Source organism: Pristis pectinata, chromosome 19 (genome assembly GCF_009764475.1).
Source record: "Pristis pectinata isolate sPriPec2 chromosome 19, sPriPec2.1.pri, whole genome shotgun sequence".
NCBI lineage: Eukaryota > Metazoa > Chordata > Chondrichthyes > Rhinopristiformes > Pristidae > Pristis > Pristis pectinata.
In genome coordinates, this window is record NC_067423.1 from 42,442,255 (window position 1) to 42,470,246 (window position 27,992).

The 27,992-nt window shown below is 45.0% G+C and overlaps 2 protein-coding genes and 1 long non-coding RNA gene across 5 annotated transcripts in view; 1 reads left to right on the forward strand and 2 right to left on the reverse strand.

The window, feature by feature from the left end:
- Nucleotides 1–20,997, reverse strand: part of LOC127580257 (histidine ammonia-lyase-like) — a 35,576-nt gene extending 14,579 nt beyond the window's left edge. For 2 of the 3 annotated variants that reach the window (XM_052033414.1, XM_052033415.1), the window contains exons 1-16: nt 20,716–20,997; nt 20,503–20,558; nt 16,874–16,894; nt 16,675–16,749; nt 16,517–16,589; nt 16,307–16,373; nt 16,193–16,230; nt 13,581–13,706; nt 13,337–13,476; nt 12,323–12,370; nt 11,646–11,793; nt 7,973–8,068; nt 7,129–7,187; nt 6,911–6,991; nt 4,984–5,049; nt 1,917–2,082 (exon numbers count right to left, since the gene is read on the reverse strand). In XM_052033414.1, coding sequence (XP_051889374.1) covers nt 1,917–2,082; nt 4,984–5,049; nt 6,911–6,991; nt 7,129–7,187; nt 7,973–8,068; nt 11,646–11,793; nt 12,323–12,370; nt 13,337–13,476; nt 13,581–13,706; nt 16,193–16,230; nt 16,307–16,373; nt 16,517–16,589; nt 16,675–16,749; nt 16,874–16,894; nt 20,503–20,558; nt 20,716–20,962 — 1,507 coding nt within the window. In that variant the 5' untranslated portion in view covers nt 20,963–20,997. Of the gene's footprint in view, nt 1–1,916; nt 2,083–4,983; nt 5,050–6,910; nt 6,992–7,128; nt 7,188–7,972; nt 8,069–11,645; nt 11,794–12,322; nt 12,371–13,336; nt 13,477–13,580; nt 13,707–16,192; nt 16,231–16,306; nt 16,374–16,516; nt 16,590–16,674; nt 16,750–16,873; nt 16,895–20,502; nt 20,559–20,715 lie in introns of those variants that run through there. The other variant, XM_052033416.1, reaches the window with a different exon arrangement.
- On the forward strand, nt 3,881–26,422 carry LOC127580260 (uncharacterized). The gene is made up of 3 exons (XR_007957797.1): nt 3,881–4,003; nt 18,299–18,423; nt 26,262–26,422. It is a non-coding gene; the product is annotated as an uncharacterized LOC127580260 (long non-coding RNA).
- lta4h (leukotriene A4 hydrolase) overlaps nt 24,432–27,992 on the reverse strand; it is a 47,681-nt gene continuing 44,120 nt past the window's right edge. The window contains exon 19 of the mRNA XM_052033413.1: nt 24,432–24,752. Coding sequence (XP_051889373.1) covers nt 24,635–24,752 — 118 coding nt within the window. The 3' untranslated portion in view covers nt 24,432–24,634. The remainder of the gene's footprint in view (nt 24,753–27,992) is intronic.

The following is a 27,992-nucleotide window of genomic DNA, read 5'->3' on the forward strand; positions in this document are numbered from 1 at the left end:
ATCTTAACCGGCTCACTTTATGGTCTCCTTCATGTCAACTCAGAACACTAGCTTCAGGTTGAACTGCTTCACCTTCCACGTTAGCGAAGAATTCTATCATGTTATGTTCACACTTCCCAGAAACACCACTTCCCATTGCAGAGGACGCGGTCTGGGATAGCCTGTTCCCCAGCTGGCTCCCTCAATATACAGGTCTAAAAAACAACCCTCACATACTCCACGGATTCATGCTCCACAGTGATATTACTAACTTGTTTTGACCAGTCTTTACGTAAAACACCCATGCAGTACCATGCTTGCATGAATCTCTAATTTCTTGTTTGTAGTTGTCCCCGACAACACCCCGACTGCTTGGAGGCCTATAGACAACTCCCACCATTATTTTCTACCTCTTCACCTGGACTGGTTCTACAACTTGTCTTTCTGAGCCAATATCCTTCCTCACCATTGCTCTGGTTCACTAACAAAGCCACCCCACGTCTTTATCCTTCTCTGCCTGTCCTTCCTTAATATTGAATCTCCTTGGATGTTCAGCTCCCAGCTTTGGTCACTCTGCAACCATGTCTCCACGACGGCGATTCGTATTGTATGTTTACATCCATTTGTGCAGTTAATTCATCTACCTTATTACAAACGCTTCACGCATTCAGATACAGCACCCTTATTTAACAGGTTTGACCATTATACCCTTATTTAACCAGTCTTTTTAACATTTTTAGACATCTCAGCACCTCTTAGTGCTATGGCAGCATTTGTCTTATTATCATTTTTTCTAATCAGGAGCTTGCCTCTTTTCTTAGTATGCCCAGTCCCTTCCTGACACTAAGTATGCTGGTCCAACCATGTAGACACCACAGCCAAGAAAGCTCACCAGCGCCTCTACTTCCTCAGGAGGCTAAAGAAATTTGGTTTGTCCCCTTTGACACTCACCAACTTTTATCAATGCACCATAGAAAGCATCCTATCTGGATGTATCACGGCTTGGTACGGCAACTGCTCTGCCCAGGACTGCAAGAAACTGCAGAGAGTTGTGGACACAGCCCAGCACATCACGGAAACCAGCCTCCCCTACCTGGACTGTCTTTACGTCTTGCTGACTCGGTGAAGCAGCCGGCATAATCAAAGACCCCACCCACCCGGGTGATTCTCTCTTCTCTCCTCTCCCATCGGGCAAAAGATACAGGAGACTGAGGGCACGTACCACCAGGCTCAAGGACAGCTTCTACCCCACGGTGATAAGACTATTGAACGGTTCCCTTATACGATGAGATGGACACTTGACCTCACAATCTACCTTATGACCTTGCACCTTATTGTCTACCTGCACGGCATTTCCCTGTAGCTGTGACACTTTACTCTGTACTGTTATTGTTTTCACCTTGTACTACCTCATGCACCGTGTACTACCTCAATGCACTGTGCAATGAATTGACCTGTATGAATGGTATGCAAGACAAGATTTTCACTGTACCTCAGTACAAGTGACAATAATAAACCAATACCGATACCAGTACCAAAGTGTTCAACTCACTCCAGTCCGCAGTTAAAGTGAACAAATTAAATAATTCCCCACACTAACAATCTAACCCCCGCATCATGGCCGTTCATGTCACAGAAATTTGCCCTTACAGAATTCACAGATCACTACCCAAAAAATTGAGATACAGAATAAGATTCGCTCTTGTGAAATTTTGTGAAAAAAAGTCAATAAATAAACAAGTTTTTTTTCAACTCGCATTCCTTGACACACGTACAGATGACATGGGTTTGTGTTATGGAAAATTGGGCTATGGGTCCTTTTTAGGAGCGTAACCCCCTGTAATGCAGGGATCGCCTGTAATGGTTTTATTTAAGTGATTAATTGGATGTATCTAAGTTTGTGTCGTAAAAATTCTGCACTAAAGCAGAGTCTGTACCTAATGCAGCTGCTGTACAATGTGCAATCATGAAGCCACAGTTAAGTCCACCCTCTTTTACCAGGAAGGCAGGCAGTTCACTCAGGGACGGATTACAGAGCCTTTCAATTCTCCTCTCACTGATGGAAGCAAGCTCGTGAACACCGATCGCCAGATAGTCAAGAGCCTGCAGGCAGTTGAAGGAGACATACATGTCAGTCTGGGTACTGTAGACATGATCACAATTAGATTACTAATACTTCAAGAGGTCAGTTGATTAGATCACCCCCAGAAACATCAGATTAGAAGTGACACTGGTGCCATTATTAGGTTTATCTGCTTATATCATATGGAAATATTGAATAAATGGACTCCAAACTTCCTCAAATTTAAGCGAAGGATCAACAGTACCACTCCTAATTTTTTCTAAGTTTAAACATGTTATAATTTGAGAAAACCACTGAAATGTGGCAGGGGATATAGGATCCTTCCATTTGAATAGAATGGATCTCTTGGCCATTAACGTAACAAAAGCAATCATACGACAAGCAGAGGTGGATAAATGGCCAGAATCCATCATTGGTAATCCAAAAATTGCAGTGATAGGATGGGGTTGTAGATCAATATTCAATACAGTTGAAATAATATTAAAAATGTCTTTCCAATATTTTTCCAGAAGAGGACAGGACCAAAACATCTGTGTCAGGGAAGCCACCTCCGAATTACAAGGGAGGAGAATTAAAATGGCTGGCAATTGGGAGCTCCAGACGGCCACGGTAGACGGAGCACAGGTGGAATGTGTATCCTGCCAGCTTTCTGGCCATTTATCCACTTCTGCTTGTCGTATGATTGCTTTTGTTACGTTAATGGCCAAGAGATCCATTCTATTCAAATGGAAGGATCCTATACCCCCTGCCACATTTCAGTGGTTTTCTCAAATTATAACATGTTTAAACTTAGAAAAAATTAGGAGTGGTACTGTTGATCCTTCGCTTAAATTTGAGGAAGTTTGGAGTCCATTTATTCAATATTTCCATATGATATAAGCAGACCTTTTTCAAATCCCCTTCAATAACCTTTGAATATAGAGGAGCGGAGCTGACGACATCATAAAGTGTTTTTTTTAAATCGAAGAAATATCAGTCCAGATTTTTTTTTTCTTTGAAGTTTTTGGTTTGATTTTGTCTATTATTATACATTTTGTTTGATTTGGGGGTTTTCTCTTCATATAATTAAATTTCTTTTCAATTTTTTTTCATCATGTACACTTAGCAAGAGAGCGGGAGGTCTAGATTACATATTTTACTCCTTGTGAGTATAAATATTAACTGTCATTATTGTTACCCCAATCTCTTTGTATCATATGTGTAACTATTAATATTATGTACATCAATTTGAATTAATTTGAAATTCAATAAAAAGACTGAAAAAGAAAGTGATTCTCCTTCCCATTCCCACACCGACCTGTCTGTCCTCAGCCTCTCCCACTGCCAAGGTGGGGCCAAACGCAAACTAGAGGAACTGCACCTCATGGTCTGCCTGGGTGGTCTACAACCCGACGACATGAGCACTGAATTCTCTAGTTTCCTGTAACCTGCTCGCCCTCTGTCCTTTTCTCTCTTGTCCTCCGACTCACAACCCAACCCCTCTCCCCGCCCCCTCTCACCCAGTTCCTTTCCCCTCCTCCTCCCACTCCGTCTGCCCGTCACCCACACGCCCCTCCCACCGGTCCCCTCCCCCCACTGTGCCCATCTGCCCTCCCCCACCCACCTCCCTTATTTGGTTCTGTGCCCCACCTTCCCCTCCTATCAGATTCCATCACCTTCAGCCCTTTGCCGCCTCCACCTCTCACCTCCCAGCCTCCGTCACTCCCCCACCTGCCTATCACCCCTCCTCACCTGGATCCACCTATCATCTGCCAGCTCTTGCCCTACCCGCTCCCTTCTCCTTTTCACACCGACTACCTCCCCTCTATCTTTCTCTCCAGATGAAAGGTCTCATCCTGAAATCTCGTCCGTCCATTCCCCTCCACAGATGCTGCCTGACCCGCTGAGTTCTGCCAGCAGTTTGTTCTGCGATACAACGTTCCACCTGCTCGGACTGTCCAGGTGAGGTCAGGGCGATGCTTTACTCAGGTTCCGACCCCTTCCAGAGACCAGGCTTCAAACAGCACAGGTCTGCGAAGGAGTCTGATGCTCCCCTATGTATCCTGGGGGGGGGGGGGGGGGGGCTCTCCCTCACCATCTCTGCTACATTTCCAACGGATATTATTTTACAGTGGGCACCCCGCACCATAAGGCTCCTCTGATGCCTGTTGGGTCTGACAAATGTCACTGTGCCCCGATAGGCTGACTTTGGTATTCTAATTTCCTTAAGTCTTGCTGGATATTCTTCTACGTTACAGAGCCTTGGAGATTCACAGATCCCTTGGCTTATGGAGTCTGTGGCAAATATCACACATGACTGTGGTTGGAGACTTGTTGCACTTTCCTCTTGGCCTGCAGTCAAGGACCGACTATTACACAGGCTGAAGAGAAACGAGCTGGTTATTTCAGTGACTTTGTGACTTGTATTAAGATCATAAGAGCCAGAAGCAGGAGTGGACAGCTTGGCCCCTCACACCTGGACTGCCATTCCATAAGATCATGTATACTGGGTAACGAGTTCCACAGATACACTGTGCTCTGAGTGAAGAAATTCCTTCTCACCTCTCTCCTGAATGGCTGGCCCTTTATTTTGAGACTAGCCAGGGAAACATCATCCAAGCATCTACCCTGTCAAGCTGTGTAGGAATTTGCATGTTTCAATGAAGTCACCCCTCACTCTTCTGGGCCGTGGAGAGTACAGGTTAATCTCGCATTAGGAAAATCCCCTTTCCCGGGAATCAGTCTGGGAACCTCTCCTCTTTCACAAATGTGTTCCTCCTTAAGCAGGAAGACCAGACCTATACTGGATATTTCAAGAGAGGTCTCCCCAGGACAGCTTTAGTCTTGTATTGTCCTATTACTGATCTTACTTACAGTTTCTTTCAACCTTGGAAACTTTGAAGCAAATGGTGAAACAGATAATTATCAAATTGAACACTTACTTTAGCAGGATATTCACCGTGGAAATTCCCACCTGAGATAATCTGCCCTCTCTCTGCAAATACAATCTGGAAACTTGATTAAGAAATAGAATTGTTCAGAATTTAAAGAATGCACACAGATTCTCATTTAAACTAAAGCTGGGGGAGCACTCTGATCTTCCACAAATTCTTTCCATCTGATGCATTGACCTTTAGTCAAACGCAGCAGGTTACAAATGCCTTCGATTTTTCCACAAAATTGAACTTGGAAAACAAACAGGCAAGTCCTGTGTATAAATGATGAAATGTAAACAAGAGCTATTTACGTTCACTCTCACATCGGGATGATTCAATTCTCCATCACGGCACCTCAACCAACTCTCTTTTTGGAATCAAATCACTAAAGGCTCAACTAATTAGGACTGCCATCTTTTCAGACCACACAATAATTCACCTAGGCATTGTAAAATATACAAAAACCTATTGGTGTGTGTGTGTGTGCGTGCGTGCGTTCATGACCCCGGCAATCGCCAAGTGCTTTCCAGTTGCAAATGTTGGACAAACAGCAGCAAACACAGCCAGTTCCCACGGACAACAATAAGATCATAGAATATAGAACACTACAGCACAGTACAGGCCCTTCAGCCCACAATGTTGTGCCGACATTTTATCCTGCTCTCAGATCTATTTAACCCTTCCCTCCCACATAGCCCCCTATTCTTCTATCATTCATGCGTCTATCTAAGATTCTCTTAAATGTCCCTAATGTATCTGCCCCCACAACCTCCGCCGGCAGTGCATTCCATGCACCCACCACTCTCTGTGTGAAAAACTTACCCCTGACATCCCCCTTATACCTTCCTCCAATCACCTTAAAATTATGTCCCCTCGTGTTAGCCATTGTCGCCCTGGGAAAAAGTCTCTGACTGTCCACTCAATCTGTGCCTCTTATCATCTTGTACACCTCGATCAAGTCACATCTCATCCTCCTTCTCTCCAAAGAGAAAAGCCCCAGCTTGCTCAACCTATCCTCATAAGATAAGGTCAGAGACTTTAGAGACTCATCCTCGCTGGGTGTGCCTAGCATGTAATAGTGTACCATCTGGCCGTAAAACTCTGCTCCCAAAGTCTGGCTCCACTGAAGTCCAAAAAGTCAAGTTCCTGCAGTCTGATTTTCATCAGATATTGCAGAGTCTGGAAATCAGAAATAAAATTCTGGAAATACTCAACAGGTCAGGCAGCAGCTGTGGAGAGAGACTTTTCAGGTTGATGACTTGTTCTGACTAGATACGTCACTGCCTTCCACACTCAACACCGAGTTCAGTCACTTAGGATGATTGGCAATTTCACCCCCTTTTGTCACTCAGCTTCTTCCCTCCACTTTTTCCTGAATGTTGAAACTTGTTTTATCACGGCATGAAACACTGGCTCCGTTTCTCTCTCCAGAGATGCCACCTGAACTGCGGAGTATTTGACTGTTTTATACTTTTTTTTCTACAATGTACAAGCATTAGTATTCTGTGTGTTTAGCATGTGCAACTGAGGGTGAATTTCGATTGCTTAGGGGTTGGCTGTATTGGGTATAAGTATTGGTCACTATACCAGGGACAACTCGCCTGCTCTTCTTTGAATTGTGCTGTGAATCAGTGAGAGGGCGAACAGTTAAACGACACGTCCCAAATTTGCCACCCTGACTGGGCTTTTTGCTCACATCTCCCTTCACACCATGCTGCAGTGTCAGACTGAACTTTGAGCTCTGACTCCAAGCCAAACATATCGCCAGTGAACCACAGCTAACCCTTGAAAAATCTACGGGGGGCAAAAATAGATGGTACACGTTTCCTTTTCATTGCTATTCTTTTATTCTGCTTAATACGTGAATATATTGAAAATATACTGAGAATGGCATAAGGCGTGTGCTGGATGAAGTTGGCTCACTAAAGGATACAGGGTTATCGGTAACGCTGTTCATTTCAGTCACCAGAATGCCCCTCACAAAAGCAATCGTGTCATTGACCACTCCGTGTACCTGGAAGAGAGCATGCCCAGGTTAGGAGAAATGTAAAGTAGTTCAAACCAGGGATCACACAGTCACAGTGATCAGATCAGTTTGATAATAGCCAATGAACCAAAAACCACTGTACTGTGGCGTTCAGTAACGCTCACCTGCGGACAACACCGGAGTGTGTAGGCATCCTGTACACGATCACAGAACCTGTGTCCTCCTGTGAAAGTTCCACAGAGTTACAAAACAAAGTGAATTTGTTGTCCGTATGTCATCACTTTTATTTTTCTTATGATCTGAATCCACATCCTCTCAAACACCAGTGAAATTTTTGTATTGGTATTGGTTTATTATTGTCACTTGTACCGAGGTACAGTGAAAAACTTGTCTTGCATACCGATTGTACAGGTCAATTCATTACACAGTGCAGTTACATTGAGTTACTACAGAGTGCATTGATGTAGTACAGGTAAAAACAATAACAGTACAGAGTAAAGTGTCACAGTTACAGAGAAAGTGCAGTGCAATAAGGTGCAAGGTCACAACCAGGTAGATCGTGAAGTCAGAGTCCATCTCATCTTATAAGGGAACCGTTCAATAGTCTTATCACAGTGGGGTAGAAGCTGTCCTTAAGCCTGGTGGAACGTGCCCTCAGGCTCCTGTATCTTCTTGTTTCTTTTACACCAAACTTCAGGCTTCCTGAGTAAACACAGCCAACTACAGGTGTGTCCTGGAGACATTCAGAGCCCTGTGACTGCGATGCTCTGTACTACGGCTTGATTACATTGGTCACAGGGAGAACATGCAAACTCCACACAGACAGCAGCCGAGGTCAGGATCGAACCCGGGTCTCTAGTGCTGTGAGGCAGGGGCTCCACTAGCCCTGCCACTGTGCTGCTGTTTCACACAGTGCAGTTACATTGAGTTAGTACAGAGTGCACTGAGGTAGTACAGGTAAAAACAATAACAGTAATGAGGACATGGTACACAGGGCATGTGGCCCACCTGCGATTTCAGACGCATGCACATCAGAATCCAAGACTGAACGCAATCGCGCAGCTACTTCCACCTGCCCCCGATGAGGCCTCAGCTCGTGGATACCTGTTTAACACACAAGACAACTGCATCGTCTGAAAGCTGCACCAACCTCCCTTTCTGAACACCTGATGGACTGGGCTGAGCCGGGCTGACCCGGCAGTCGGTGGTTCCGTACGGGACGGTCAGTTCAGGCCACTTGGATCGGTCCAAGTCAGAATCCCGCACGTTCTCGGTCAAGTTCAGAAGCCCGAGAAGAACTGGAGTCAGGTGCTGGCCAACTGCTGGACTCGGCACTGAGGCCATGCAGGAATAGTAGCACTTCCCACCTGGCCCCTCAGCCTCACGCGGGGCACAGCGGGAATAAGGGTATTGACTCTGTGGAGGACGGTAAGTGTTGGAGTCTGTTCACTTTAAGGTGTTTAATCATCTGCTCATGTTTTTAAAATACTTAACGTAGAATCTTCTCATTCCTTAGATCTATTTGCGTAGTGTTGAAGGGTCTCATCCATCAGTCTCTGTCGTTTAAAGCCTGGTTAAAAGCTTTTGACCTCAGATCTACCTGTCAGGTGATTCTGGGGGCCTGGGGCTCACCTACCTCAGCCCCTGCCTCACCTTGCCAAACTGCAGGGGGAGAGGGGGGTCAACTCATCGGCCTTCACACATCCAGAAACAGTGAGGCCAGGTAGCTGGCAATGGGGGGAGTGGATCCAGGGTGGGTGGGCACTGGGGGAGTAAGTCTGTGAGTGGGCACTGGGGAGTGGGTCCTGGGTGGGCAATGGGGAGTGGGTCCTGGGTGGGAGGGCACTGCGGGAGAGGGTCCTGGGTGGGCGGGCACTGGGGGAGTGGGTTCAGGGTGGGCACTGGGGGCGTGGGTCCAGGGTGGGTGGGCACTGGGGGAGTAGGTCCAGGATGGGCACTGGGGGCGTGGGTCCAAGGTGGGCACTGGGGGCGTGAGTCCAGGGTGGGCACTGGGGGCATGGGGCCAGGGTGGGTGGGCACTGGGGGAGTGGGTTCAGGGTGGGCACTGGGGGCGTGGGTCCAGAGTGGGTGTGCACTGGGGGAGTAGGTCCAGGGTGGGCACTGGGGGAGTAGGTCCAGGGTGGGCACTGGGGGAGTGGGTCCACGGTGGGTGGGCACTGGGGGAGTAGGTCCAGGGTGGGCACTGGGGGAGTGGGTCCAGGGTGGGCACTGGGGGAGTGGGTTCAGGGTGGGCACTGGGGGAGTGGGTCCAGGGTGGGCACTGGGGGCGTGGGTCCAGGGTGGGCACTGGGGGAGTAGGTCCAGGGTGGGCACTGGGGGAGTAGGTCCAGGGTGGGCACTGGGGGAGTGGGTCCAGGGTGGGCACTGGGGGCGTGGGTCCAGGGTGGGTGGGCACTGGGGGAGTAGGTCCAGGGTGGGCACTGGGGGAGTGGGTCCAGGGTGGGTGGGCACTGGGGGAGTAGGTCCAGGGTGGGCACTGGGGGAGTGGGTCCAGGGTGGGCACTGGGGGAGTGGGTCCAGGGTGGGCACTGGGGGCGTGGGTCCAGGGTGGGTGCGCACTGGGGGAGTAGGTCCAAGGTGGGCACTGGGGGAGTAGGTCCAGGGTGGGCACTGGGGGTGTGGGTCCAGGGTGGGTGGGCACTGAGGGAGTTGGTCCAGGGTGGGCACTGGGGGAGTGGGTTCAGGGTGGGCACTGGGGGCATGGGTCTAGGGTGCGCACTGGGGGAGTAGGTCCAGGGTGGGCACTGGGGGAGTAGGTCCAGGGTGGGCACAGGGGGAGTGGGTTCAGGGTGGGCACTGGGGGAGTGGGTCCAGGGTGGGAACTGGGGGAGTGGGTCCAGGGTGGGTGTGCCAGCTCTCGGACCATCCCACCAGATATTTTTGTCTCTGTCAAACCTATGGAGATGATGACCTGTGATGGGTCAGTCTCTTTTCAATGCTTCTGGCTTCAGAATGTCACATTGATTGGGGAATTTAATTAAATATAACAGAACAGAGACCCTTCACGAGATTGCATCAATACTTTTGTGAAGCCATCACCGAACCCAGGACCCCATTTGCCGTATTAATTCCATTGCAAGCTGTCCTGCTCACTTCAAAAACAAGTGTCCAAATCCCCTGCCAGGGTTTCCCAGATCCTGCACTTATCCTACAACTTTGCCATTTAGTAAGGATTCTCTCTTCTCTTCCTTCCCACCAAGTTTTATCACGTTGAATTTTATCGGTCTATTATTCCACCATCTCATCTACATCACTTTGACGACTCTTTCTAAATCTGCTGCTTACGCCTCCGTATTTTCTGCAAATCTCAAAATTGCACACTGCTCCCCAAAGCCACCTCGTTAGTTATCTGTAAAGCACCACTGGAGCCAGCAATGAATCCCAGTCCACACCATTGTTCTTCCATTCCAACAGGCAGCCAGACATCTCATCAGAACTTTTCGCAAGGATGAAATGCCCTTAACAAATCCTTGCTGGCTCTCTTTTACGCTGTTAGCTCTCTTTTATTAACATGCATGAGACACTCGATCAAGTTGAGGGTTTAATTATTTTTAGCCAAACAGCAACAATCAAATCATAATGTATTCAATTTACTCAAAACTTTCACTCAAAATCTGTCCATATTTAATAGCAGCCTGTGCATTGAGGGCTGTGTTATATTTCATCACGTTCAGTAATAACAGCTGTTAACTCTCCTCATTGGGTTAGAGTCTATCCATTTGGGTCAAAGTTGTTACGGACTCGGTGAATGTCCCTTTAAGATAGAGTAGTTGTGTGTGTGTGTGTGGGGCGTGCTTATGTCAACCAAAGATAAAGGACGTAATGACGTTGTTGAAGAGGTCAGTCAGAGGAGGGAGGGAGGGAGAGAGGGAGAGAGGGAGAGAGGGAGGGAGGGAGGGAGGGAGGGAGAGAGGCAGAGAGAGAGAGGGAGGCAGAGAGAGAGGGAGGGAGGGAGAGAGAGAGAGAGAGAGAGGGAGAGAGAGAGTGATAGAGAGAGAGAGTGAGAGAGAGAGAGAGAGTGAGAGAGACCAGCCTGCTAGTTTCTCTATCGATGGATGAGAAACAATAACTGTGTCTGTCACTGCAATCCACGTATGGAAATTGGAAGTAATCAAGTGGAGTTCACTTTGTTGCTGACCTGTAGAAGGAAACAGGTATTTGTGTGGACGGCCACGAGTCGGATGCTTTTCGGGGTGAGGAAGTCACTACCAAGTAAATACTGAGGTGTCATTTGGGTTCCATCGTGGAACATTTGGATTTCGTAATTACTCTCTATCTTCTTTACATCTGCATGTTATCTTCAGACAACAGTGGTTGTTGAAGAAGCCTTTGCTCATGTTTCACCTTATGGCTTGCTGAATTGAACTTTAAGAACCATTCCTGGACTTGGAGTTTGGGACTTTGCCACACACACACACACACACACACACGAAGAGTTTAGTTTTGGGGTTAATGTTCAAGGTTTAACACTTTTACTTTTATTTTTCTTATTATCATAAGTAGTGATTAATAAAATAGTTTTTAACACAATCATGACTCAATGTGCTTCTTTTGTTGCTGGTTTGTGACAAAGTGTACAGAAGGCATCATAGTGGGGGGAATGAAGGAGCCTATGTTTCAGTAGGCTGGTCTGTGTGGGCTCCATGTACAGGTCACTCACCACTGTCGAAGGCTCTGGTGGTGCCTTTGAGAACCTCCAGTGTAAGGGCCGCTATAATGTCAGCCTGTCGGGCTATGGCCATCGCTCTCTCCACTGCCTCTGCGCCCAGTGACGTGATCATCTGTGTCCCGTTGATCAGGCACAGTCCCTAGGTATTAATAACCATTGCATTTGATGCAAAATTATAACAATATGCTTTAAACAAACAATTGAGCCATAAACGTAAAGGCTTGAATATAGGATTTAGGATTAAATGAGATATTTGTAAATGTTCTCTTAATATCATTCATCCAGAGAACAGTGTTTGATGACTAAGCTCTGCATCAAAACCCACAATTAAACCAATATATAAAAGTAAATGGTGGTTATTGTAATCTGATACTGTAACAGAAAACAACATCTTGTATACCTTTGTACTTTCAACTTGCTTCAAACATCAAATTGTTTGTCAAATGAAGTCTTGGAATTAAGAGTAAATTTTACAGATGTCTACTAAATAATGTTTACATGAATTTTTCTCAAATCATATGAGTGAATAATCACATTAAAAAAAAACACTGAAAACGGAGAACTCTTTCAGATATAGGAACCAGTTGTAAACCGTAAATTGGCAGTGTCTATAAAAGTGTTCAGGTTACTTAACTCATGAATTGTCGGTAGAGTCCCTGCTTTGTTACCTCTTTAGCTTTCAGTGAAATCGGTTGGAGCCCATGAGCTTGCAAAACCTGATGGTGTGAGATAGAATCACATTAACAAATGTCTGTTTTATGATTACATGTGTAGAATCTCGGTCTTGGAGGATAACTAAGTTTTATAGACACATCAGATTACACAGTATCACCGAATCTCACAGTATCAACTAATATGGTGATGTTATGGTGAGGTTATTGGTGAGGCCAAATTTGGAGTATTGTGTGCAGTTCTGGTCACCTAACGATAGGAAGGATATCAGTAAGATTGAAAGAGTGCAGAGGAGATTTACTAGAATGTTGCCGGGTCTTCAGGAGTAGAGTTACAGGGAAAGATTGAACAGGGTAGGACTTTATTCCTTGGAGCATAGAAGAATGAGGGGAGATTTGATAGAGGTTTACAAAATTATGAGGGGTATAGACAGAGTTAATGCGAGTAGGCTCTTTCCACCTAGATTAGGAGAGATAAGTACAAGAGGACATGGCTTTAGGGTGAAAGGGGAAAGGTTTAGGGGGAACATTAGGGGGAGCTTCTTCACTCTGAGATTGGTGGGAGTGTGGAATGAGTTGCCATCTGACGTGGTAAATGCGGGCTCACTCTTAAGTTTTAAGAATAAATTGGATAGATACACGGACGAGAGAGGTCTGGAGGGTTATGGACTGGGTGCAGGTCAATGGGACTAGCGGAATAAAGTTTCGGCACAGACTAGATGGGCCGAACAGCCTGTTTTCTGTGCTGTAGTGTTCTATGGTTCTATATCACAGGACTACCAAATAGCAAAGTATCACCGAATCTCGTAGGATTGCCTGATCACCAAATAGTACAGAATCAGAGTCAGACAGTCAAACAACGGCGCAAGATCTCAGATTCATTGAACCCTGAGTAGCCCACCACTGCACAAAGTGGCCACTTGGCCAATGGTTTAAAAATCCAGTTTTTAGTTGGTTGAAGTCTACACACGAAACAATGAGCAGGTGTCACGGAAAACCAAGAGGACTCACATATTTAGCATCTGCCCAGCCAGTTTTTGGTGACCACACTTTCCCTTCGCCCATCAGTCCAAGGGCAAGGTGAGCCAGGGGAGCAAGATCCCCACTGGCCCCAACAGTTCCCTTCTCTGGGACGTAGGAGAGGCAGGAAGCTGCACAAGGCAAAATAACAGAGTAAGATCGCAGCTCATCAAAACATAATCTACCAGGTCAGTGAAACATATAGAAAACAGCAAAGCACAAAACGAGACATTACCGTTAAACGCCTGGATCATCTGATTGAGGGTCTCCAAGGAGATTCCACTGTAACCCTTGGCAAGGACGTTGATCTTGAGAGCCAACAGCATGCGGCACCTCTCTGGTGACAAGGGTTTGCCCACTCCTGAAGGAGAAGCAACAGGCAATTCATCTACCAATTCCCAAAGAAGTTAACCCCTGCAGGCTCAGGATAATGTGTGGGGGCAGTGAAAGATCTGGGTGCCCAGGCTGACAGTAAAGTCAAACCTGTCACGGCAATGCTCAGTGGCAGGGAGTGAAGCAATGCAGATGTCCAGAAATATTCAAAAGTCAATACTGAGCTGAAAGAATGAGGTGATCCTGCCATTTTATAAATCAATGACAGGATTGCACTTGGAATACTATTTATAATTCTGGTCGACAGGGCAGGGGGAAGGATTTTGACGTAGTGTTTAGGCTGTTATAGGGGGACTGGATAACGCCAAGCAACACGGTCTACCTCAGAAAGAACCTGAACTTGAATGGGTCCAGGGCCGGGGTTCAGAGGGGAGGGGGGGGGGGGGGGTTCGGAGGGGCTGGGGTTTGGGGCGGGGGGGGGGTGCCAGGGTTTGGGTGAGGGAGGGGCGAGGGGTCAGGTGGTAAATTTGAAGCTAATCTGCGAAAAAGATATTTAATGAGTGACTGTCAGGGAGTCAGTCCAGAAAGATGGGAGGGGTTGAGTAACTGAAAAGTAAACTTGGAAATACCAGTCTGGGATACAACAGAGGGTAATGTAGGGCAGGATGCATGACAAAGCCGTCCATCACAGGGTTTCCCTGACCTCAGGCTGCTCAGTTGCGGGGTAATGAACGAAGACTGATTGCATGTTGACTCCATTATTATGCAATACCATCCAGATGATAAGAGGAAACCTGGATGGATCCTGGACTTTTGTCATCTATGAATTCCTGCATTTCCTAAGAATGGATTTAGTGATTACTCTTTGGCTTTGACTCTGTTTTAACAACTTGGACCGATTTTGATTTTAAAAATACTGTTTTAACCAGATCTTCATTATATCACCTGATACCTTTCACCCGTATTTAGTTTTCTTTAGGAAGCAGCAACGAATGACCAAACGCTGGTAAAGGGACTGAAAACTGATTGGGAATACATTAGCAACAGATGTTAAGAAATTCTAGGAGCTTGTACAACGGTGAGAAAAGGAAAAGAAGAACAAAGATAATAGGGAGTCCAATGGAGAAGTTAAAATTGGGAATAAGGAAATTTGGCACGTCCCCAGACCCTCACCAATTTTTACACCATAGAATAGAATCCTATCCAGATACATCACGGCTTGGTACGGCAACTTCTCTGCCCAAGACCACAAGAAATTGCAGAGAGTTGTGAACACAAACCATTACGCAAACCGGCCTCCCCTTCACTCACTGACTCTGTCTATTTCCGCTGCCTCAGGAAAGCAGCCAACGTAATCATGGACCACTCCCACCCCGGTCACTTTCCCTTCTCCACCTTCCCATCGGGCAGAAGATACAAGATCTTGAGAGCACACACCACCAGGCTCAAGGACAACTTCTATCCCGCTGTTATCGGGCTCTTGAACAGACCTCTCATACACTAAAGGATGAACTTTTGATCTCCCAATCTACCTCGTCATGGCCCTTGCACATTATTGTCTACCTGCACTGCACTTTCTCTGTAACTGTAACACTATATTCTGCATTATGTTTTTCCTTTTTTACTACCTCAATGTACTTATGCATGGAATGATCTGTGTGGATGGCATGCAGACAAAGTTTTTCACTGTAGCTTGGTACATGTGACAATAATAAACGAAACTGACGAAATAAATGAGGCATTAAAGAAATATATTGTATTGTCTTCACTGCAGAATGTAGCAGAAATTAGACACAAACAGCACGCTGGCCTTTATTCCAAAGGAGTTTGGAGTACAAAAGTAAGGAAGATTTGCTGAGATTATACATAGCTCTGATGAAACAACACTTGGAGCAGCGTGTGCTGTTTTGTGCTCTTTGTACTTAAAGACAGAACCCCTGCCATGGATTTAGTGCGGTGTGGATATACTGGACAGATTCCCGGGATAAGACATTATGCTAATGTGGAGACATTAAGGAAAACCAACTGAATGAGTGCTGATCCCACTGAGGCATGCAACGTCCTGAGGGGGATTGACAGGGTCGATGGTGAGAAGCTTTTTCCTCTGACAGAAGAATCTAGAAAAAGCAGCAAAGGTTCAGGATGAAAGCTTCTCCATTTAGGACTGAAGTGAGAAATTTATTTGCTTGGGGGATTGTAAATCTGTGGAATTTTCTACTTCAGTGGGCTGTGGATTTTCAGTGTTGAGTGTATTCAAGGTTTGGATCAATAGACTTTTGGGTTCTAAGGGAACCTGACGATACAAGGATCAGGCAGGGAAGCAGAAGAGACACAGGATCAGTCCTGATCTATCGAATGGTGGGTCAGGAGAGAGTTGGGGGCAGTTTGGTCTGGTCCTAGTCCTTATATGTTCTTAGGTCATGTGAGGAGAAAGCAAATATAGTTCTCACAGAAACATCCACCCTTAGCAAGATGCTTGACAATTAAAATAGTAAAAGGGGTTCTTTCACATACCGACAGCAGTGGAGTATATAACATTCTCCTGCAGCTCCCTGTGAAAACAATGCAGCGTGAGGAAGAGCGTGGCAGAGAGTCACACAAAGCAGTGTCACTTTAGAATATACTCACACAAGTTTATCTGGGGCAATAACCGTCCTGGCAAACCTCCCAAAGCCTGTGTTTATTCCATACACAACTAGAAAACAAAATATTTGCACGCAAGGTGTTATTTGTGGGATTGACGCATTGATTTTTTAAACCTGGTTCATAAAGTTACATTAATTGCTGAATATTAATTTTAATGAATTTCAAGCAGATTTCAAGATCAAATAATGTGACCTTGCTCTTCACTGATGATTTTTTCTACCAGGTCCCTTGATTTGTTGATCCTTCCTTCAACATCTAGGGTAAGCTAAAAGAAAAATCCACTTGTTTAATGACACATGGCTGTAATGTCCTTGCATATCCATCAGTTAAAGTGACAGCAAACATCTTACCTTGATTTTGTAGATCCCCTTGCCAAGTTGAACAAGTTGTTGTGTCGATAAGCTATTTCCATCCAAGTAAACGTACTGAATAGGGAGAAAACCAACACTCAAGAAAATGAACCATAGACAACTGCACGTATTTTTATTCTGTCTTATCTACTTAGAAGCAGTTTCAAATTAATGCATGGACCCACTCTGCCACACTCACCTGCTGAGAATCTTCAAGCATTCTGCATTTACTTATTAAGAACTTGTAAGATCAAAATAACAGTTTAACGGTGCAGTTTGTCAGCTGTGAGGTTGAAAAAGGGCAGATCAATTTGTGAAACAGGACAGAAATCAACAAATGCTGTTATCTCATTCAGGAAGGTCACAAAATGGCTGCCACGGGAAAAGAGTCAAGAGTCGGACTGTTGAAGTTTTCCGAGGTGGCTGTTAAGACGCGTTGTTGCAGTGAAGACCTGATCTTGGAGACACAGCAAGAAGTGGGAGCTTCCATTTAACATTTAACTTGAAGGTGGCAGTGAAGCTAAGAAGGCTGTTAAATGGTAACAGACAGAGCATAAAAGCAATGGTGCTGAGGTCGAGAGGGTTGAGAGCTTCAAGTTCCTGGGAGTGAACATCACCAACAGCCTGTCCTGGTCAAATCATGTAGAAGCCACAGCCAAGAAAGCTCACCAGAGCCTCTACTTCCTCAGGAGGCTAAGGAAATTTGGTTTGTCCCCTTTGTCTCTCACCAACTTTTACAGATGCACCATAGAAAGCATCCTATCTGGATGCATCACGGCTTGGTACGGCAACTTCTCTGCCCAGGACCGCAAGAAACTACACAGAGTTGTGGACACAAGGACACCAGCCTCCCCTCCCTGGACTCTGTCTTTACCTCTCGTTGTCCTGGTGAAGCAGCCAGCATAATCAAAGACCCCACCTCTTCCATCGGGTAGAAGATACAGAAGACTGAGGGCACGTACCATCAGACTTAAGGACAGCTTCTACCCCACTGTGATAAGGCTGTTGAACAGTTCCCTTATACAATGAGATGGACTATGACCTCACGAACTACCTTGTTGTGACCTTGCACCTTATTGCACTGCACTTTCTCTGTAGCTGTGACACTTTACTCTGTACTGTTATTGTTTTTACCTGTACTACCTCAATGTACTCTGTACTAACTCAATGTAACTGCACTGTGTAATGAATTGACCTGTATGATCGGTTTGTAAGACAAGTTTTTCACTGTACCTCGGTACAAGTGACAATAATAAACCAATACCAATACCTTGTGTCCAATTCTGTACATTACATCTTAGGAAGTAATTTGGAGAGAGTGCAGGGCTGCAATGTTCAGAACAACCAGTGCACATTGAGGCTGGAGTAACAGGCATTAAACTCAGAGCAGAGAAATCCATGTGTAGGTTTAACAGGATTCAAAATTATGAAGAGTTCTGAACAAACAAGAAAAAAATGTTCCCACTGGTAACATTTCATTAGGACAGAGTGGTCAAGGATTTCTGAGCAAGGAGTGACGAGAACAGGTTTGAAAGGGCAGGTGAGAATATTCAAACATCTATTTCACTTGCCTCACCTTGGATCACATTATAACCCTGTCCTGTTCTCAACTTCCCTCTGGCAGGTGGGTCAGTAACCAGAAGACACAGAGTTAAGGAGATTGGCAGGAGACCAAGAGGGAAAGATGAAGAGAATGGGCCTTTCGAACCGGGGATGTGGAATGCACTGCCTGAAAGAACGACGGAAGAGGTGACACAGGTGGACAGGGTGGTGAGGAAGGCAAACGGCACACTTCCCTTTATCGGACAGGGCACTGAGTACGAGAGTTGGGACGTCACGTTACATCTGTACAAGATGTTGGTGAAACCGCACTGGAATATTATGTGCAATTCTGGTTGCCATACCATAATGAACGATGGGATTAAGCTGGAGAGGGTGTAGAAGAGATTCACAAGGACGTTGCTGGGATGGGAGGGCTTGACCTATGAGAGACTGGGTTTATTCTCACTGGAACGTAGGAGGCTGAGGGGTGACCTTATAGAAGTTTTAAAATTATGAGGGGCATAGATAAGGTGGACGGTCACAGTCTTTTTTCCAGGGTTGGGGGAGTTGAAAACTAGAGGACATAGGCTTATGGCGGGAGGGGAAGGATTTACAGGGGACCTGAGGGGCAAGTTTTTCCACACAAGAGGGCAGTGGGTATATGGAATGAGCTACCAGAGAAAGTGGCAGAGACAGATACAATTCCAATGTTTAACAGGTGTTTGGAGAGGTACATGGATAGGAAAGATTTAGAGGGATATGGGCCGATCACAGGCAAATGGGACTAGCTCAGGAAGACAACTTAGTTAGCAGGAATGAGTTGGGTCGAACGGCCTGCTTCCATGCAGTATGACTCTAGACTCAGTGATACATTTCAGATGGGTATTGGATAAATGCTTGGAAAGGAAGCATTTAGAGGAGTGAGATTCTCTAAGACTTGGGTAGAAATGATGGGCCAAATGGCCTCCTTCAGTGCCAACTCAGATAGCAGAACCAGAGATCGACATTCGTTCATTCATTCTGAAACCCAGAGTTAAGGGATGCGAAGTGTCGCTCTTTGGTTTGGTCGAGATTTTCCCCACTTTAATCTCAGGTAAAGGAGTGGGTGACAAGGCAGGTAAAAGGTCCATAAGTAATGAGGCACACTTTCAGAAATGAAAAGGATTGGTACAGAAGGGAGGGCTTCAGCTACAATAGATCATTTACATTGCAAAAAGGGGAGGTGGGGAGATGTGAAAGGGTTGTAACTTGATCCAAGGTGAGACAGATGCAAGGATATTCGTCCCCTCCCTTTCAACCCTGCTGGCAACTACACTTTGCTCAAAAATCCACCCTTGACCACACTTCCTTAAGGACTACTACCTTACCTCTAACCCTGCTTCCACCCCACCACCAGTTTCTCTCCAAAGCTGCTCAATGTGATGTCACCTTTTTTGTGTTTCTGGCCCTTATCAAAGTTATAATTGATCTTCATTCACCGTTCTTCCCAACTTTCTCGGCCTCTCTTTGCCTACGTGACAGTTTTGCCCCTTCCATCCTCCTCTCCTCCGTCACCTACTGGTGGAACTGTTCTGGGTTTGGTCACTCAAACTTATATTCAGTCATGGCCAAGCACCTTGAGCAAAGGTTGCTCCTCCCAGTCCCACACCCTTGATCCTCATTTTCCCTTCTACCAGTGGATCCGCTGCACCATTGCCCTCAGACAAAAGGGTCAGCTTCCACTGGCGTTTTCACTGCCCCAGGCCTAAAATCACCACCAGTTTCCCAAACCCCTTTACCAACTCTGTATATCCAATCCACATGAGGAGCTACAATTCCCTCTAGCTAAACAGTAAGAAGGCTGACACAATTATTTTAGGAGCCTGATGTTGACTTCCTTCACCCTTACTTGGACGTATATTGCAATCATTGGGTCTAAACCCTGGAACCCCATACATTATGTATCTCTTGATCAATGCATTGAATCAGTACGGTGATAGAATGCCGGAGATCATATCCTGGATTATTTTAAGAAACAATGAGATATTAAGGTGGCAGGAATTGGTAGGCTTTCTGGACAGGAACTAGAATGGGCCAAATATGTTTTCTCCTAATCACTCTGTGATCTTGTGACTTATACAATGGTTGAGCTCGCAGTGACGAACTGCTTAAAGCTGAGCAGATTTATCACAGCAGAATTTTGTACGTGTCAACCTGACAGGTGACTTTTAAGAAATGAGAGCGAATGAGAGCAACATGGACATAATTGTTAACCATCTGGAGGAGATGCACACAAAAGAAAGGATATGGAGAGGCAGATTTGATGTTCAATGGATCAAGTTCAGCTTCTTGCCCTTGGATAACTAGAATGGAGAAACCAGAAGGCTTGATGAGTTCAGGAGAGCACAATTAATGAATTTGAATGTGGGATGACTATTCTGAAAAAGGAAACAGATATCAAAGCTAATCATTTTTCCTGACCTAGCGATCAACAAAATTTCAGTTTCTGCATTGACCTACCGATCTGGATGAAGTCCTTATCTTGCAAGACATCCTTAATGGCATCATTAGGATCCAACAGACTCTGCCCTTGACAGCGTGTCACCAAGAACTTGACACCTTCTGTGCACCGAAGGTCACCGCCATCGGCCTTAGCTTTCACGTAGCGCCTCAGAGCTTCCCGTCCCAGCCACTGGATATTGTAAGAAGGATCTTTACAGGGAACCGCCAACCATTCATCCTTCACGCGCACAGTAAAACAAAGCATTATTAGTCAGCAGTCAGAATCAACAGAAACTATCTCCAAACATACTCCTCCTGCAAGTAAAATGTGCAAGGGATGTTGTCAATTTATAGTCATTGTCCATTAAAAATTAGCAGCGTCTGTTGCAAAATTCATTAATACTCATCGAGCCTTCTCACATGATCTGCTAACAATCATTACAAGGAATAAGCAGGGAAACTAATTTGTTTTTATGCTGAATTAAATATTATACCCAATTGCCTTTACTTTGAGTGTACAATTAACTAGGGCATGCTGACATCAGCTAAAACAAATTAGGCATGGCTGGCTCTGGTCAGAGGCAACTTGGTGTTGTTCTCTATTGTTGGATGTGCAAGTCAGCAATAGCTGCATAGTAGCCCAGATAGAAGTACTGCTGCCTCAAACTCCAGAGACCCGGGTTCAATCCTGACCTCTGGTACTGTCTGTGTGGAGTCTGCACGTTCTTCCTGTCACCACGTAGGTTCCCCCCCCCCCCCACACGTCCCACAAATCTGCGGGCTGTCGCTGAAGTGGCTGCTGTAAATCATCTCCAGCTTGTCGGTGGGTGGTAGAATCAAGGGGAAGTTAATGGGAACGTGGGGAGAATTTAAAAAATGGGATTAACGTGGGATTAGTATAAATGTGTGAGGTTGATGCAGACTTAGTGGGTTTAAGGGCCTGTTTCCATGCTGTATCTCTCTATGACAAACCAGTCCTGAAATCAGCTACACAAATCTTGTCCATCACCTGTCGCTTGTGGTCAAGCCACATCTCACCACATGTCTTGGAACCTTGCAGGCTAACGGCATGAATATTGAATTCTCCCACTTTGGGTAATTCCCTCCCACCCACCCACCCCTTCCCCCACCCTCCCCAACCACCATGCTTTTTCTCTTTCCTAGCTTCTTTTTTTCTCTCCTTACCTGTGACCCATCCCCCGGTGGATCTGCTCTCCCCTCCTCCCCCACACCTGCCTATCACCATCTCTTACCTGCATCTGCCTATCACCACCCTGTGCCCACCCCGCCTCCCCTCTTTTGACCACCTATCACTGCTCTGCTTTTCCCTCCTATAATATTGGGCTTCCCCCTTTTTCCACCTTCAGTCCTGAAGAAAGGTCCTGACCTGAAACATTGACCGCCTGCTTTTCTCCACAGATGCTGCCTGGCCTGCTGAGTTCCTCCAGCATCATCATTTTTCATCTAGATTCCGGCATCTGCCGTCCTTTGTTTCTCTCACCACACAAGGCCACTTCCCAGTCACTATCCAAAAATGATCTGAACAAGAGTGGTATAATTAAGTCAGTTAATCTGAGACAAAAAAAAGCAGAAAAGTAACACTTTTTCACCTGTTAAGCACCCACGTGTTACTTTGTGGAACTACACATAGTCCCTCTCAAACCCTTACATGGTTTCAGCAGAACAAGAGGCAGGCTACTCAGATTTCTCCTCTGACAGCTGAATGGCCCTTGATCAGTGTTCCACAAAAGGGATATAGATAGATTCAATGGGTAGGTGAAGATATGGCAAATGGAGTAAAATATGAGGAAGTGAACTCTTTCATCTCAGTGGGAAAAAATAAGAAATACTATCTAAATGGTGAGAGATCGTAGAGATCTGAGATACAGAGCGAGTCCCAAGGCACGATTCACAAATGGGTGGAATGCAGATACAGAAAACTTAGAGAATGTAATGATTTGAAGTTGGGGGAATTCAATACAAAAGTAGTGAGATCATGCTTCATTTATAATAGGCACTGGTGAGACCACATCTGGAGTATAGTTTTGGTCTATTTAGAGGATGTAAACACATTGGAAGTAGTTCAGAGGAGGTCTGCTATCTAATACCTGCAATGAGCAGATTGTCTGACGAGGAAAGATTGAACAAACTAGGCTCGTACTGGCTGAAGTGTAGAAGAGAGAGAGGTGATTTGGTTGAAGGAGTCTTGACAGGCTGTATGTGAAGAATCTAGAACAAGGAGGTCACTGTTTAAAAATCAGTCACCAAAAATTAGATTTCTCCCTCCTCCTCGGGTTGAATTCTTTTGGAACTCTCCTACAAAGTGGAAGTAGAGTCTTTCAATATTTTTTTTGAGGCAGAGGTGGATAGACTCTTGGTAAATGGGGGGGGGGGGGGGTTAAAGAATATTGCAGGTGGAAAGAAATATGGAATTGAGGTTACAATCAGATCAGCCAGTGTTTTATTGATTGGCAAAGCAGGCTCAAGGGGCCAGGTGGTGTACTCTGGTTCTTAATTCATACAAAAATGGTTGACATTTGCTAGGTTTTGGAAGCCTTGTGGAACTCTGCCAAAAGCAACTGTGCAGAGGCAGTCTCAGCCATTGGACACAGGGTGGCATGTGGGGTTCTAAGAGGAGCAATGGGTGTGAAATGGAGGCACTTTGACCTGAGCCCCGCTTCCCCAACCCAAACACCATCACTGCTGTCTTCTCTCTCAAACACTTCCCTGCTTTACTGCAAGTTAGAGATACTCCAGAATTGTGTATCCAATTCAAAGTGGCATTCACTGTGGGAACGACCTTGGTGAAAAACCAGTGGATCTGATTAAAGCCCAGCAGTCTTGCCTCACTTTGTAAAATATGGGCATTTAAACAGCTAAAAGAATAAGGCAGCTCCTTGATCACCCCAACTTCAATGATGGTAGACCCCAGTAAATTGCCACACTCTCCAGGGGTTCCATACTTAACTAGGTTACCCTCTTACTTTTTGATTTGTTTTGACATTACTTGCCAGTTTGCTCTTGCAAATCATTTTTCTTGGTCTTTATTAGCTTAGTCCTCTCCTGCTGCTTCCTGAATAAATCCCAATGGCTTTTGCCATTACATGCTCCAGTCTTGGTTTAGTGTTTTCCTCGACCTCCTTCGTTAATCACAGATGGTTCATTTTTCTCACTGAGTCTCTTTCTGATTGGGATACTTTTCTGCTGAATGTTATAAAAATAGCTGTTTAAATATCTACCACAGCTCAATCGACTAAGTTTTCCTTTAGCCTATTTTCCCCGTCCACAGTACCTCTGTACCTTTATAATTGAACTTCTTTAAGTTGAGAGCACTGGTTTTGGACCAGACGCATTTGCCATCAAACTTTATCTGGAATTCTACGCAATTTGTGATCACTACTCCCGAGTGAGTCCTTAACAAGTTCTCTTTTTATCCTAGTCATTATACATGACATACAAAATGTGGATAAATATTTTCAACACATAATATAGTCACTTCCTTCCACCACTGGCATGTTTTAATTCAAACATATTCCTTTGAATTCATATACCACAGGTGGCACTGGTTAGGCTGGTGTTTAATGCCTATCCCCAAATGCCAATGTGGTTTCCAGTGCTATTGCCTGTGGCAATAGCACTGTAACCACTGTGGCTACAAGAATGGAAAAGGCAAAAGGTTACTAGTTAGGTTGGATATAAGCAATTACACTATTAATATTAAAAGACAAACAGAAAGCAATTAAAAGAATTTTATTTCAAACTTATTTATTCCAGAAAACAGTACAATTCAAGAGTTCTATTCCACTTTAAACCAGTTGAAAACTTATTGGAACGGACAAGTAATTTGATCGTAATTTTTGGATTAGTATCAATATAATCGAGATGCCTCATTTTGCATTTTAATCCGAAGAGTTACAAATGCAGTGAAGGTCAATTATCAGGCAAGGTGGAGGTCCTTGGCCACGAGAGCAGCTGTGATCGGATGCATGCTGGGTTTGTTTTTCATAAAGGTATCAATTGCTTGCTGACGAGCCTTTTCAAAGTTGTACAAATCCCTGTAACATTTAATAACAAAGGCAACATTAATAGTCCATCTAAACACAGAAAGAGTAGGGCCATTTTAGCCTTGGCATTCAGGTAGATCCCAGTTTTGGTTCAATTTTTATACAAAACACAAACAAGTGCAATGCTCATTATACCAGGAGAAAAATGGGGCCCACTCTGACAGTAAAATACAAACAAGGTTTTTTAACTGTAGGTTTCCTGGAACCTCTTATTAACTGTATTAAGATTAAAATGTGGCCATTGCTGTCAATTCTGCATCAAGATCACCAATCACACACACAGATGCACATTAACACCACTCTACTGGTTATATTTTAATACTCATCATTTAAACAGAAGGGAGACACTTGCATTTAATATCTAGTGTTTATTTTGATATAACACTGTTTATTAAATTGCAGAAAATCATATGAAATTAAATATTTTTCAATCAATGCTTCACAGAAAATATTGTTGAATGACTAACTTCATCAATTTAACTATTTTCATTTGCTGCATAATGGTTTTTATATTTAAAAACTCACACATTCTTGTACTTTATACCTCCCCCTTTCCAACCTGGATCCAACACAATCCCTAAACAGCTGGTCCAGTGCAGTTTAATACATTCAAATTCACATGGACCATTTCTGACTTCTCCCCCTTTTCTGGATCTCTCCGACTCCATCTCAGGAGGGAAACAATCCACTGGTTTACTCTAAACTCACCAACTCCTACCTAGACTACACCTCTTCCCACCCAAGGGTTCCTTCTCTTTCTCCCAATTTCTCTGTCCCCACCCTATCCGTTCTCAAGGCGAGGCCTTCCATTCCTGGACATCTGAAATGTCCTCCTTTTTCAGGAAATGTGGCTTCCCTTCTCCTGTAGTTGATGGAGCCCCTCTCACATTTTCTCCACTTCTTTGACTTCTGCTCTCACGCCACTTCCCTCCAAAGAGAGAAAGATCACGTAGTCCTCACCTTTCACCCTACTAGCTTCCGTCTCCAGCACATCTTCATATCTGCCAGCTGCAGCAAGATCCCAGCATCTTGCTGCAGCTTCTCCTCCCCAACTGAATTCTCCAGTTTCAGATAAACTGCTCCTCCGTCCCTTCATTCTCTCACCTCCTGATCTACCCAGTTCATCCTGCACCCACCCTCGCCCCTCAACACCATTTCTTTCCCCTCCTCCACCCACCTGTCACCCACACACTCCTTCCACTGGATCCCCTCCCCCCTGCTGTTCCCATCTGCCCATCACATCTCCATGCTCCACCTTCCTCCCAAATCAGATTCAACCATCTGCAGCCCTACATTGCCTCCACCCATCACCTTGCAACCATCACTATTCCTACTCTTCCCTCGTCCGTCTGCATATCACCTCTCCTCACCTGGATCCACCCATCGCTCACCAGCTCTTGGCCAGTATGTGAAGGGAAGGGTTGGAGCATCTCCCCACTATCTTTCAGTCCTGATGAAGGGTCTCAACCTGAAACGTTGACTGTCCATTTCCCTCCCTAGATGCTGCCTGACCCGCTGAATTCCTCCAGCATCTTGCACGTTGCTCCAAATTCCAACATCTGCCGTCTCCGGTCAACATCTCATATCCCACCTGGGTCCTCTACAACCCAATGGTATGAACTTCGAATTTTTTTTTAATTTCAGGTAACCCTTACCTCCTGTGTTCCCCTGTGTCTCACCCCTCCTCCTTTCCTCTTTGTACCAACTGTCTTCACTCAGTGCTGAAGCACAGCCTCAACCCAAAACATCAATAGTTCCTCTCCCCGCACCCCCCCCCCCCCCCCCACTGATGCAGCCTGATCCGCTGAGTTCCTCCAGTTTGTTTTTCTCTCCAGATTCCAGCATTTGCAGTCTCTTGTCTCCCCTCAATATTTATTACTTGTGTGCAGTAGCAATGTCAGCAGTTAATGGCCATAGTTAATTATCCTTGAACAGAGTAGTTTGCTGGACCATTTCAGCAGATAGTTAAGAGGTAACAACTTTGCTGGAATCAGACTAGACTGGTGGATTTCCTTCACTAAAGAACATTATTAGTGAGGCAGTTAGATTTTTATAACAATCTGACGCCTCATAAAATCACCATTACTACTAACTTTTATTGCAGAAAAATCAGATGTTCAAGCACAAATTGTTCTAGTAGGCCAATGAACCCATTGAGCAAACACTAACTTGAAGAGCAATCCAGCTGGTTCCACTCCCCCAACCTCTACCTGTAGCTGTTCAAATTCTTTCCTTTCAAATAGTTATTCAGCTTTATCCAGTTCTGATAAAGGGTCTTTGTTCTGAAATGTTGATTGATTTTCTTCCCACAGATACAATCTGACCTGCATTTCCAACATTTTCTGTTTTTATTACATATTTCCAGCATCTGCAGATTTTTGCATTATTTATCCAGCTGCCTCTTGAACAACACAGTGAATCTGGCTTCACTGGTAACCCACCAACGCATTCCAAAGTACAATCACTTGTGTAAAAATGTTTGCCACCTCACTTCTGTAATCTTTAACCAATCTTCACCCTAGTTCCTGACACTTCTTCCAATGGGAAGTCTATTTTCTAACAAAATCATTGAATTTAATGATTAATATAATTTTAATTTAATATCAAATTGTCTCATATCCTTCTGTTTCAAGGAGCACCATCCCATCTTGTTGTATCTACGTAACCAAAGTCCCCCACCCCGAGAATCATGCCAGTAAATCTCTTCTGTACCTTTTACAAGACCACTAAAGCATGGTGGTAAAAAAAGACAATACTCGTTTCAGAAAGACTCATTATTTCCTTGCTTTTATACTTTTAGACCTCTGTTTATGCAGCCCAGGATCCCGCATACTTTTTAAACCCTTTCTCAATCTGCCTTGCCATTTTTAACCACGCATGTACAGATCTCTTTTAGAATTGTGCCACCTAGGTGTGGCTCTGATCTTCCTATCAAAAACGTGACAGCTCTCAGCATTAAATTTCATAGACCAACCATCCACCCATTCCACCAGGCTGACCAATCTCCGCAAAGTCTTTGACTATCCTCCTCACAATTTACTACACCTGCAGATTTTGCTTGTATCATCTAGCTATTCGGAAATTATGCCCTGGACACCCGAGTCCAAATCAGCAATACACATTAAGAAAGCTAATGATCCTTGCGGATCTTCTCTCCTGTCTGGATAAACAATCCTTCACCACTATTGTTTCACTAATTTAAATGCAGTGATGTAATGTAACCACAGATGC